The 13,329-nt window shown below is 35.0% G+C and overlaps 1 protein-coding gene across 1 annotated transcript in view; it reads right to left on the minus strand.

Annotated features, from left to right (window-relative positions):
- Positions 1-246: 246 nt before the first annotated feature.
- The window catches only part of LOC149188322 (lipoic acid synthase 1), an 83,396-nt gene continuing 70,313 nt past the window's right edge, over positions 247-13,329 (minus strand). The window contains exon 4 of the mRNA XM_089411644.1: positions 247-562. Within this exon, the coding sequence (XP_089267770.1) occupies positions 446-562 (117 nt within the window). The 3' untranslated portion in view covers positions 247-445. The remainder of the gene's footprint in view (positions 563-13,329) is intronic.

Here is a 13,329-nt window from a genome sequence, read left to right on the forward strand (position 1 = left end):
AACTACTCCTGAGATTATGATATAATACACAGTAAGAAATGTGGAAAATGAACCAGATAAGTGAAGTTTGTGACATTTGGAACAGGTACCATTATTAATAATCAGTACAGTACAACTCTCTTTGATTTTTTCTACTACAAATGATTCATCGTGTACAATTTAATTGATCACAGCCAGCTACTGCTCAATTGACTTATTGTAACATCTAATCTAACATTTTTAATTAAACATATTAAGATCAGGAGCTTGAATGTATCACGTAAAATGATATTTTAATGTTGGGATTCACTAGAGAATATAATTTCAAGAGGCTATTATAGATCACAATAAGTAAAAATCATTAGAAAATAAAACCCACATCTAAAATACAATTGATATAATTTTTAATCCCACGAAAACCCCAGATGGGAAAAAGAAATTAATGAATAAAGGGCATTGAAACATCCTATATAGAAGATGAGGATGCCTTCTTCCTATCATCTTCAATCATAGACTTTATATAAAACTCCCCTGCCTTGTATGATGACCTTACCATTGGTCCAGATGCTACATATCGGAAGCCCTGCAGATTTGTCAAAATGTTACTAGCAATTAGTATTTATCCTTTATATCAAACAGGTTCTAAGATTATATATTTCCTGGAATATTCAGTGAACTCAGTGGCAAAACAATATTCTAATTATGACTTCAGATTCGAAGATCATCAAAACTTAAGAGCAGTAATCATATGCTTAAGTGATCAACCATTATAGAGAAACTTGCAGAGTTAATCCATCTTACCTTTAGCATTCTACAGGACTCATATCACGTCCACACCAGATCATTTTATGGCTAACGCCAGTAGACATGCATGTATGATGTTACAGAACTTATTATGCCATGGGCAATGATAAAGCAAAAAACCAACTAGTCCAAAGGACAGAATCAACCTATGTTGCACTACAACAGATACAGGAACAGAGACCAATAAAGGAGAAAACAGATACAGTATGGTAAAATAAGAGACATGACTACAATAATGGACACGACTCTATATAATTATTAAGTGCAAATAATAGTAACTAGGTATAATACAATTCTCATCTTATCAGATACATCTCCAGCTATTATTTGTAGATACTTTTTTCTGCTACTGATTCCCAGTCCAGCTACTCATTCTCAGTGGAGTCTGGATGAGCTAAGAATAGACGAAAGACAGAAGCTTCCTGTCTTTGCTTGAGAAGGCAAGGAGCAAGCCATAGCATAAGTCACAGAGGACCTGTCAGACATCTAAGCAAAATATTGAAATGCCAGCCCCGAACTTTCACAGGAGCTTTATATAAGCTCCTAAGTTTTAGAAGGATCAGATGTTCTGGTAGCCTAATTAGGAATCACTCCTTTGGTTCCCCACACTTGAAACCAAATTGCCCCTACTGTGAAGTCACTCTACGATAATCATAAAAGAGCAATCGAGATGAATAATCTCTTGACTCTATTGAAATAGTCAAATGGGAAAATGTATCACCTAGAAATGAGAGAAATATATATTTCAGGATTTACTTCAAATAATATCTACGATGCATATAAGATTTAAAAAAACCAGGTCATAGATGTATTGTGATTAAGAAGGAACCACGAACACAAAAAATGGTAGAGAATTATAATAGCAACAGTTGATGCCATCATCATAAGCAACAACTGTCACAAAACTGAAGCTAATCACATGTTCATATGTAATAAATATTAGAATAATATCTTGTCAAGGTTCCTTCCTCATCTCTCTACCCAACCGTATATTTTCTACCTGCATGCTCTCTTTTATTACAACTATAATTCTACTCCTAAGTATTGCTGATTTGCCACTTATTCATGCTCTCTTTTATAACACAAATAATTCCAGTGCTCAGCATTACTGATTTGTTACTACATAGTTTTCTGTTCTTTGTCTTCACATCAGTTTAGTGAAACCCAAGTCAAGTTACCTATTTGTAGAACATCAATCTTGTAAATCAAGAGCTGAAGCAACACATAATATGGACCATAGAAGCTAAACGCCAGAAGGCTGGATAGTAAGAGTACAAATTGGAATCAGCAAAAACAAAGACTCCAAATGACTCCTCAAAATTTAAAACATATGGAAAAACCCTGATTCAGATATTGTAGGTGAAATACGACCAAAACTTGCAGGATTTTGAATACCTATCACTATTTCTTATATGAAATTCAAACCAATTTATATACTTTTGCAAATAATTTCAAAGAAATAAAAGGTTGGTACTTATTTACTAATTTAGTGGTAACAAAGAAAAGAGTGATTTTTAAGATAATTTGAATCATGACAAGTTTGAAGACAATCCTTTTATGCAGATTTCCACAGTTATTCATATTGTAAGATGAATTTTTGGAAAGGAACTGTTTGCAAATTTAGTTTGTCCAACATTTCGGGTGGACACTCCACCCATCACTAGGGACATAAAAGCTTTGAGATGATGCGAGCGGATGCTGTGAGGGGAATAAATAGAATAGGGAGGAAACTGGGCATTATGAAAAAAATTGAATTAATTACTAAAAATTATTAAAAATGAGTCGAATTTATTGAAAAAAGGAAACAAACTAAAAGAAAGGGGAGGATGGAATCAGTCAATAGATATAAGAGAAGAAAATATTAAAGATATGATAAGGTGGAGTAAAAAGTCCTAAAAGTAAGATTTTAAAGAGAATTATAACATATTAAAATTTTAAATATTAAACTTCTAATTTAATTTAAAAGGAAACTTATAAAAATTAAAATTAAACCTTTCAAATTAATTTAAAAAGAAGAATTAGAAAATAATAGTGAATTTTAACATATTTAAATAGAGAATTGGAATTCAAAAAAGCTTTGAGATGATGTGAACGGGTGTCACGAGGAGAATAAATAGAATGGGCGAGGAAATTAGCCATTATGAAAATAAAAAATTATTAAAAATGAGTCAAATTTGTTGAAGAAAGAAAACAAAAGTCAAAGCAAGGGGAGGAAGGAATTGGTCAAGAGTTATAGAGAAGAAAATATTAAATATATGATAGGGCAGGGTAAAAGGTCCAGATAATTAAGATTTTAAAGAAACTTAAAAATATTAAAAAAATAAATTTTTAATTTAATTTAAAAGACTTTTACACATTAAAAAATAAACTTCTAATTTAATTTAAAAAGAAAAATTAGAGAATAATAGTGAATTTAAATGTTTAAACACAGAATTGAAATTCGGGATTTAAAAAAATTTAAATTCACAATTAAAATTAGAACGCATAATTAAAACAAAATATTAAAATGATGGTCAAAATTAGAAAGCAGAATTAATCTATATATATATATATATATATAGATAGATAAGAGCAATAATGAAAAAAGGAGCACAGAAAGGATGAAGATAGTAAATACAAAAATTAAAAGATAATTGAAGAATGATTAACAATTGAAATTAAAGAGAGATAATTAGGTTCAAACAAAGATGGGGCAAACAAAAGGGCGACAAACCAAAGAGAGGAATTATTGGGATAGGTGATGAATAACAAGCTTCCAAGACTGGCTTAGCTTCCATCCTCTTCCCCATTGAAATTGTTATGGTGCTTTTCAATTCAGAGTGCTTCCCGAATGATTAGAGGATTATGATAAGAAATAGACGATAAGATCTTAGCTTGATCGACATAGATAGTGCTTGGCAATGTCAAACTTAAAAATGAGATTATGGGCAATATCTATTATGTGCTCTTTGAGGTGGACCTAGAATGATTGACCAGTTTGACCGATGTAGGATTTACCATAGGAATAGGGAGCCTGCTAAACACCGGAAGGTTGAAAAGCTGACTAGAACAAGTGTTCAAGGGTTTTGTAGGGTTTAAAAATGGCTTTTATATTTTGCTTAGATAAAATCTTGGCAATTTGATCTATAGTCCCTTTAATATAATGTAAAATAACGATAGCATTAGGGGGAGATGGTTCCAAGCCTTTAGGTTTATAATTTTCAGCATTACGAAAAGCTTTATTTATTTGAGAGGTGTTGTATCCATTGGCTTTGAAGGTTTGTGCTAAGTGAGCTCTTTATTTAAATTACCGAGGACCAGAAATTCTAAGGGCTCTAGAAATAAGAAAGGGCGTGAAGATATCTATCAGTATGGGTCTTCTTCCTATAAACCTAGTGGGTTAGGGAACCATCGGGGAGACGGGTTACGAGGACATCAAGAAAGAAAAAGGATTTATCTTATTCTATTTCCACGGTGAATTAGATATGGGAAGAAATGTTATTAAGATGGGCATGGAATTCATGGAGCGAACAAAGGCCATGAGGGCAAATGACAAAAGTGTCATCTACAAAGTGAAACCAACACTCTGGCTTTAGATGCCAAGAGTTTAAGACCAAGGTTTCAAAGTGTTCCATATAGATATTAGCCATGACCAGGGATAAGGAGGATCCCATGGCGGTGTCTCCAGTTTGTTCATAAATAGTTCCTTTGAATGAAAAGAAAGTGGGGAAAAGACATAATTTTATAAGGCTTAGGGTTTCAGAATCAACAAGCTTAGACAAAATTGAGATAAGGAGGATCCCATGGCAGTGTCTCCAGTTTGTTCATAAATGGTACCTTTGAATGAAAAGAAAGTGGACAAAAGACATAATTTTATAAGGTTTAGGGTTTCAGAATCTACAAGCTTAGATAAAATTGAGATGGCCTCAAGAACAAGGATCTTAGTGAACAGGGACACTACATCAAAACTAACCATTATGCCATTCTCATCCATATGAATCTTCTTTGTTTTGAGAATGAAATCAGAGGATTTTTAAACGAAAAGGGGGGAAGAACAAACAAAAGATTGGAGGTTTTTGTCTAGGAAGTGGCCAAGGTAAATCCTACATCAGTCAAATTGGTCGATCCTTCTGGGCTCACCTCAAAGAGCACATGGCAGATACCACCCATAATTGCATCTCTAAGTTTTCCATTACCGAACACTCACTGACATCTTATCTGTTTTGATCAAGTTAAGATCTTAGCATCAATTCCTCATCATAATCCTCAAATCATTTGAGAGAATCTCGAAATTGAAAAGCACCCTAACAATTTCAATAGGGAAGATGGTTACAAGCTAAATTAGTCGTGGAATCTTGTTATCTATCACCTATCGGAACAATTCTCTCTTTGGTTTGTCGGCTTTATGTTTTCCCCCTTTTTCTTTCAACCTAGTTATCTCTCTTTAATTTCAATTATTAATCATTCTTCAATTTTCTTTTACTCTTGCATTTCTTATCTTTATCCTTTTTCTCCCTCTTTTTTCATTATTTCTCTTAAAAAAAAGTTAATTCTACATTCTAAAATTAGTTGCCAATTTAAAATTTCATTCTAATTCTACATTTTAATTTTAATTGTCAATCTAAAAAAATTTAAATCATGAATTTCAATTCTCTATTTAAACATTTAAATTCACTACTATACTCTAATTCTTCTTTTTAGATTAAATTAAAAGTTTAATGTTTAATGTGTATAAGTCTTTTTAATCAAATTAAAATTTTAATTTTTAATATGTTTAAGTTTCTTTAAAATCTTAATTTTTTGACATTTTACCATGTCCTATCATATGTTTAATATTCTCTCCCATAACTCTTTACTATTCCTTCCTCCCCTCCCTTTGATTTTTGTTTCTTTTTTTCAAGAAATTTGACTCATTTTTAATAATAAATTAAAATTATTTCATAATGGCTAATTTCCTCCCCATTCTATTTATTCTCCTAATGGCCCCTGTTTACATCATCTCAAAGCTTTTTTGAATTCCAATTCTCCATTTAAATATTTTAAAATTCACTATTATTTTCTAATTCTTCCTTTTAAATTAATTTAAAAGGTTTAATTTTCATTTTTATAAGTTTCTTTTTAAATCAAAGTTTAATATTTAATATTTTCTTAATTTTAGGAATTTTTACTCCACCCTAAAATATCTTTAATATTTTCTTCTCCTATAACTCTTGACCGATTCCTTCCTCCCCTCTCTTTTAATTTGTTTCCTTTTTTCAAGGAATTTGACTCATTTATAACAATTTTTTTATTTCATAACAACTAACTTCCTCCTCGTTCTAATTATTCTCCTCACGAAACCTGTTCATATTATCTCAAAGCTTTTGTCCCTAATGATGGGTGGCGTGTCTACCCAAAATGTTGAACATACTAAATTGACAAACACAATTCTTTTCCAAAAATTTATCTTGAAGACAATATACCTATAGTAATTAACAACATTGTAGAAGTGTTGAGATTGAAACTTCGAAGGTGATTGTGCATGGATCAAGTGCCATAACATGCATCCAATCACCTTAATTATCTCTTACGGTAGTTTATTAATGAATTTCCTAAGTCAAGACTTTAGACGACAATTTAATTTAATTGTTGGACATTTTTTTTATAAAGAGGGAGAATAAGTCAACAACAAAGTTGTTAGAAATTGTAAATAGGTTAGGTCTTCATAATTGATTTAAGACGACATTTATTTTATAAAAAAAAAACGATTTTGTATATGTCCCATTTGGACACATGAAAGAAAAAGAAAATTGGAATTTTATATGTCCTCCAAGTTGCCAAGTCAGCCTTCCTTGGAGACATGTCGGCTTGGCCCCATGAAGTACTCTCTTGGACATAAAAATTACTATATATTGGGAAGTGTGCTCCTCTATTTTGACAAGCAATTTCATGGACTTTTGTTGTGGAATTCGAGCATCTGTAATGTAAGGAATTCAGATCCTTTCACTATAATTTGACTGAAGGAATTTCTCTGTGGATAGACATGATGGGCATGACACGTATCTTTTGTAGTATATACGAACTTTTGAGGTGCTTCATCTGTAATATGTGAGTTCTTGTGGTGCCCTCTTCTATGGTTTATGCAAACTTCTGAGGCAATTTCCCTATGACAGATGCGAGCTTCTATGTTGTTCTCTTCTGTGGTACATGCAAGTTTGTGTAGTGCTTTCTCTGTACATATGTGAACTTTTATGGTGTGATACTCTGTGAAATTTGCAAACTTTTGTGATGCAATTCCTATGATGATATGTGAAGATCGTGGTACCTGTGATATGAGGTTTATTTGGTGTCAGATTTATGGACAAACTCTTTAAGGAAAAATTGTCCAGTGGATGGCTGACTTGGCACTTGGAAAACTGGTGTATTGACTTGGATTTTTCAATGACTCTATAAGGAAACGATTCATGGGTTTTCCCCCTTGGTGGGGTTTTTCTTTGGCTTGGAGCCTAACTTCTTGTGCCTCTTGTCTCTTGTATTTACTTTTTTATATCTTATGATAATTGCTTGATGAAGAAAATTAACAATCCAATGAAGAAAGCCTACTCACAAGTAATTATCATATTAAGGAATTCACTTTTCACTGGAATTCCAACAAGATTAAGTCATAGTCATTGATATCAATAAAGTGAGTTCTAATCTCAATCGTTGAGCTTAGAGATTTCGCTTAAGATTAGGGTTTGATCTTTTAATACAAGGTTCGAGCCAAATGAAATGTACATTGGATTTGGCACAAGCTGGGATTCAGTGGAGCGCATTGTTTGGCAACGAGAGTGAGGAAAGGCTAGATCGAACTAACTAGAGTGAGATCAAAGAAAACAAGATCAACAAAGAGGCCAAGATTTCTCTTTGGCCAAAAGGCCAAGTTTCTATGTAAGCAGAATTTTTTTGTTGGGCCACGTGTGTGGGTTGTACAAGGGTTGAGTGACAGAAAGAGGCTTGAGATCTTTTGTTGGGTATCTGCCAGAGCAAATACTTTTGCAATTGTTGTAAGAAAATAATTCCCTAAAGTTGAATAAGAAGCCTAACGTAATCTGTGATTATTTGTTGAGACAATAAATTTCTAATTGGGTTAAAAGAAATTAACACAGTATCAAACCTACAAACTCTAAATACGAAGCCAAAGATATTTGGCGGAGGTTTTAGGACAAAAAAAAAACAGATTTCAGTTTCCAATCTCTTCGATGGTTTTATTCTACAATGCCTACCAATGTTCGATATGAGGATAGGTTTGAGGGTTCTTCAAACTATTTGAAATGAAGGTTTGAATCTCAGTAGTTCTCAAGGAGAATAAGCTATGGAATTTTGTCAATACAACAACGGTTCCACTAGTGAATGATCCAAATGCTCTTGATCTACATAAGGTCAAGGAGGCCAAGGTGCAGAGGATTGTTGAAGAATCTAGGGCAAATCAAGTTAATGAGATTCTTCTCGCCATGATAACTATTTGTGAGGTATTTTTAACTTTTCTTATTAGCACAATCTTCATTTGTTATCATTAGAGTGTGTCTTATTTAGTTCATCAAATAGCTACCAAAACAAAGAGACAAGAACACAAGATGTTGGCTTTCTGCCAGGGCCAAATCCTCTCCCTCTTGGAGAGGAAAACCCGCACAAAATTCTTCTTATAGAGATTCCAATTGATGAATACCAAGACCATGACCCTTGACCTATGAGGCCACTCCAAGACCAAGACACCAATCCTCTTCCTTGTTACTGCTAAGATCATCATCAACATTGCTGCTTCACTGAGGTCATCATTCATGCACCTTCACTGAGATGACTGTTGCACCATATCTCCATCTTCACTTAGATAACTATTGCACTCTTACTGAGATAGCTATTATGTCAACGACCTTGTCTTTATTGATATTATGACTGTGTGTTCATGATTATTTTTATATCAAAATTATAGTTGTACTTAGAATGTATGTCGAGACAGCTAGTATTATTGTAGGATCATCAAGGTCCTTATCATTGCAATGAGACTGGGCCTATGAACATGTCGAGAGTGTATTATCCTCAAGTATGTTGAGACTGTGGATGCTAATTGAGACAGTGAGGATTACTGAGATTCTTCTCATGCCAAGACAACTGATATTCACTGAGACTGTAATAGTATTCTTCCTGCTCCTGCACTAAGACTGTTTCAGAGACATCCGAAATGTGTCCTCTTGTAATGCGGATCAAAATTCAATTTATGAAGACTAAACCTAGTTACACTTTCTTCAACACTCCCTCTTAACTAGAGAGGTATTCATAATGGTACTTGGTCATTCTCAATCTAAAGAATTTCTCATAAGAAGAACCGGATCGGTAGCCCATTTCTATAGCATCATAGTAACCAATATTGTTTCCACAGCAAGGCCTTGACTGACAGCTCTATCTCTCATTAGATAAGAGCACAATGTTGGCGAGACCAATCACTATAGACACCTTCATCATTGTCTCTCAAGGTACATACCCACTCGAGTGTTCACTAAGTATGACCTTCTAGGACTATTCTTATCTTGGGTTCCCAACCCTCAAAGAATATCGGTCCTCTTGCCTACTCTTATCTTGGATTCCCTACACATCCTCAAAGAGTATCGGATGCCAGATGATTACCCAATCCTCCTATTCTTTCTTCCCAGGTGAAGACAAGAGTGTTGTGTCTATCTCTCCCTCTTAACTAGGGAAGACATGCCTATTCATATAAAGGAATGTACCCAAGTTCCCTCTGACTAGGAACTTGCCCAAGCTCCCTCTCAATTAGGGACTTTTCAAAGCTCCCTCTTAACTAGGGACTCTTATTTATCAGCAGCTTCTTCTTCGTGGGTCCTTCAGCTGCTTGATCAATTTCTTTCCTTGATGTCATGAAATTCAATCGAGCTTCTTCCTTGTAGGGCATTAGCCATCCATCACTTACCTTCTTGGTTCGTCATTTCATTCATTTCTTCATGGAAAGTGGCCTTCTTGATACATATCTAGAACCTTCGTCATATGGCTACTTCTTCCTCATCATGTTTCTTTCAGGAATTTTGATCCATCACATGAATGTTAGTTGTACTTGTACTTGCAACTCTTGTTCCAGTATCCCTGCATGAACTCATCCAGATATTATTCAAGAAATCAAAACATCACATTAAATCAAATCGTACCTTATAAGATGGCTCTTCATCATGACATTTTCCTGTAGGTATCAACATCTTACATACATGTTGACACATCTCCCAAAGATATCCATTGTCAAGGGTCTCCATCTTTTCAGACTTCTATCAGAGTCATCATATCTTCTCAGGAGATTTCCTAGTCAAGTCTTCTCGGTCTTTTGGATGTTGATTGCCATTATCATGGTTGCATATCTCACGATCTCTTCCTTCCTCACACATTCCATTCCCAGGAGCTTTCAATCAGAGTTCCTTCATTGTAGTCAACCACCTCATATTCATATGAGGACATATTATGTTGATTTCATCTAGTGTGACTTTGCCTTCCTATATCCTTTCAGAGGAGGAGATCATTTTCCGTTGAGCATGTTACTCAAGATAGAAGTAATGATCCGTGTTACCTGCAACCATACGACATGACATCATAATATTAAATGCAAGCATACATACCTCATTTTACCTTTAGGTCATCTAAGCTTCTTTCAGCAACTTCCTTGATTGAAAATATCTTCAATTCCTCGATCTACTTTATGTCATCATACCATCATCCCATGAATTCCATAAGTTGGAGTTCTTGATGAAACACTTGCTTCCTCCCTAGATTAGTGAACCCTCTGATGAGGATTCCATCAGAGAACCTTGAGGATCTTGCATATCCCCACCAGGCAGATGTTTCCTTTTTGTCTTGTGGTATGATGAGCCTTGTCCTCGATGACATCTTCCTGTCCTTCAATGTCTAATGAGGTTCCCAAGAGCTATATCCTTCCTATTTGAATGCCATGGATTTTGTCCTTCATGATTCTCATGGTGATGTCACAAGCTCTTGTTTCTGCTTCCATGATGCCACGATTGTTAAAATTGGCAACTAGGGCCAAACTCCATGTGGGTCATCTTATTTATGGCAACTGATATTTTTCCTTGATTCCTCTTGTCGAGAGGTGTAGGATTGATCTAACGATCATCCGATTCCGACAAGTATTTATGGAGATATGAATTTATTTGTATTTACTTGACAAATTGTCAAGGTCGGCCAGCAGCTAAATGTGTGGCACACATGCCCAGCATATCATATAAATACAAGTGAGGTTGAGGCATTATTCACTCATCTCATCTCTCACACATTCTTCTCTCCTTCGCTGATTGGGTTTACACACAAGGAAGAGAAGCTCACACGTGGGAAGGAGGAGGACGCAGAAGGGCAAGGAAGGAGGACGCAAAAGGGCAAGGAAGGAGGATGCAGCAAGACGTTTTGACCAGCGTTGACTTTTCAGGAGTGCGGTTTTGGTGTGGCTGTCTCTCCTAGGCAAGCCACAGATTTTGGCACGCAAACCGAGGCAATCTGACCTCTAGTTTGACTAGCGTTAATTGCCCTAGTTTGTGGCAGCGGGTTGACTTCAATTGACTGCAGTTTGACTGTGTTTTTCGAACTGTTTATGGGCTGCCTCTTCTTGTTTTTGGAGGCCTAGATGACTGGGAAATTGACCAAGCATATTGGAGGTCAATTTCATCTTGTTTGACCAGATTTGACTTTGCTGGTTAGGGTTTGTTGTTGTTGTCATAAAATTACAGATTTATGTATTTGTACTATTTCTCTCTGCTGAACTATTGAAGATTAAAGAAGAATTGATCAAAGGGTTTCCCCACATTGGGGTTTGTCCCTCGCTAGCTGCCACATCTGGTGTCTCTTGTCTTGGCTTGTTTTCTGTCGATATATTAATGTTCTATCTGCATTTTACCTTATGTTTATGCGATTGTTAAACAGTGGCTAATAAGAAAAAATTGAAGCAAAGTGCTCCAAGCATAGAACATACCATAAATTAACAACGATGCATCTTATTATCATGGTCATATCAAAATATTGAGGAGCTTATGATTAAACCCTTTTGTGAGGGATACCATCTCAATCATAGTAGTGATCTGTTACTCCCTCTTTCTGTGGTCCTTTTCTTCAGCTTCCTCCATCTATCTGATGATATGAGCTTCCATAATCTTTTCATAATCTTAGCTATACTATTTGAAGACCAAAATTTCCTTTCCCTTCTACACATGTTTTAGTCCTTTAACCTTCAATACTTTTGCCATCAACTTTTCTCTATCTAGCAATAGAGACCACAAATTGTTGAATGAGGTAACCTTCTTGTTCATCGACATTTGTTACCTTGCCCACCAGTTAGAACGATGATGATTGTCTTCATCTCCCAATTGAGATCTTATGAAGGTATTTCTTCATTCTTTGATACCTTCAATCAAGTCTAAGTGATATGACCTTCTTCACTGCATTTCAAAGAGTATATCTTCTATCATTTCATATCTCTCTTTTATGTCACCTCTCCTGCTACATAGGGATGACATGACCTAGGTCTGATTTCATATGACTTCTTTCTGGGGACTACATCTATCCTCCTTTCTTATGCAAGGAATCTTGATGATCCAACTATTTTATAGATCTCCTTGTAAACATGAGGTCATTTAATCAAACTTGATTATGGAATGAAAAGATACTTACTTGACAAGTGAATATGAACTCTTTCACTTGATCACATTGATGATGGTTGAAGAAGATGTATTAGGGCTTCTTGTTGGATGATCATCTTTCAAATGAGAGAGCCTTTCTTCAATAGAAAAGGTTGCTCCTTTTAATGAGGATGATTTGTTGCTTCTTCGAATGATCTTCTTCTAAAGCAAAGAGATGATTCTTTCTTGAAGATGACCATGCCTTATTCCCTTCAAGATGCTTTGCCTTCTTTTGTAGTGTAGATCAAGACTACTTCTATGGTTTCAACCTGTTCCAAGATGATGTGATCTTCATTTTTGAGGTCCTTTGAGTTACCTTGCTTTGTAGACAACATGATGAGGGTCTTGGTGGCCTTTTGATGATCATTGTGGAGACAAATGTTCTTGTTGTTGTAGACTGATTCTTTGATCTAGGACTTGATCCTTCAATTTAGATCTTGATCCTTTTTCTTTGACATCCTTCAACCTGCTTTGATGTCCTATTTGAAGCTTGGTCATTGAATGTCTCTTTGTTGCCCTTCCTTTGACTTCAGTACCTTAGCTTTGATACCATGTTGAAGAATCTAGGGCAAATCAAGTTAATGAGATTCTTCTCGCCATGATAACTATTTGTGAGGTATTTTTAACTTTACTTATTAGCACAAACTTCATTTGTTATCATTAGAGTGTGTCTTGTTTAGTTCATCAAATAGCTACCAAAACAAAGAGACAAGAACACAAGATGTTGACTTTCTGCCATGGCCAAAACCTCTCCATCTTGGAGAGGAGAACCCGCACAAAATTCTTCTTATAGAGATTCCAATTGACAAATACCAAGACCATGACCCTTGACCTATGAGGCCACTCCAAGACCAAAACACCAATCCTC

Source organism: Pinus tabuliformis, chromosome 3_1, assembly GCF_031772625.1.
Source record: "Pinus tabuliformis cultivar Carrire ecotype Pingquan chromosome 3_1, CPIR1, whole genome shotgun sequence".
In the NCBI taxonomy this organism is placed as follows: Eukaryota; Viridiplantae; Streptophyta; class Pinopsida; order Pinales; family Pinaceae; genus Pinus; species Pinus tabuliformis.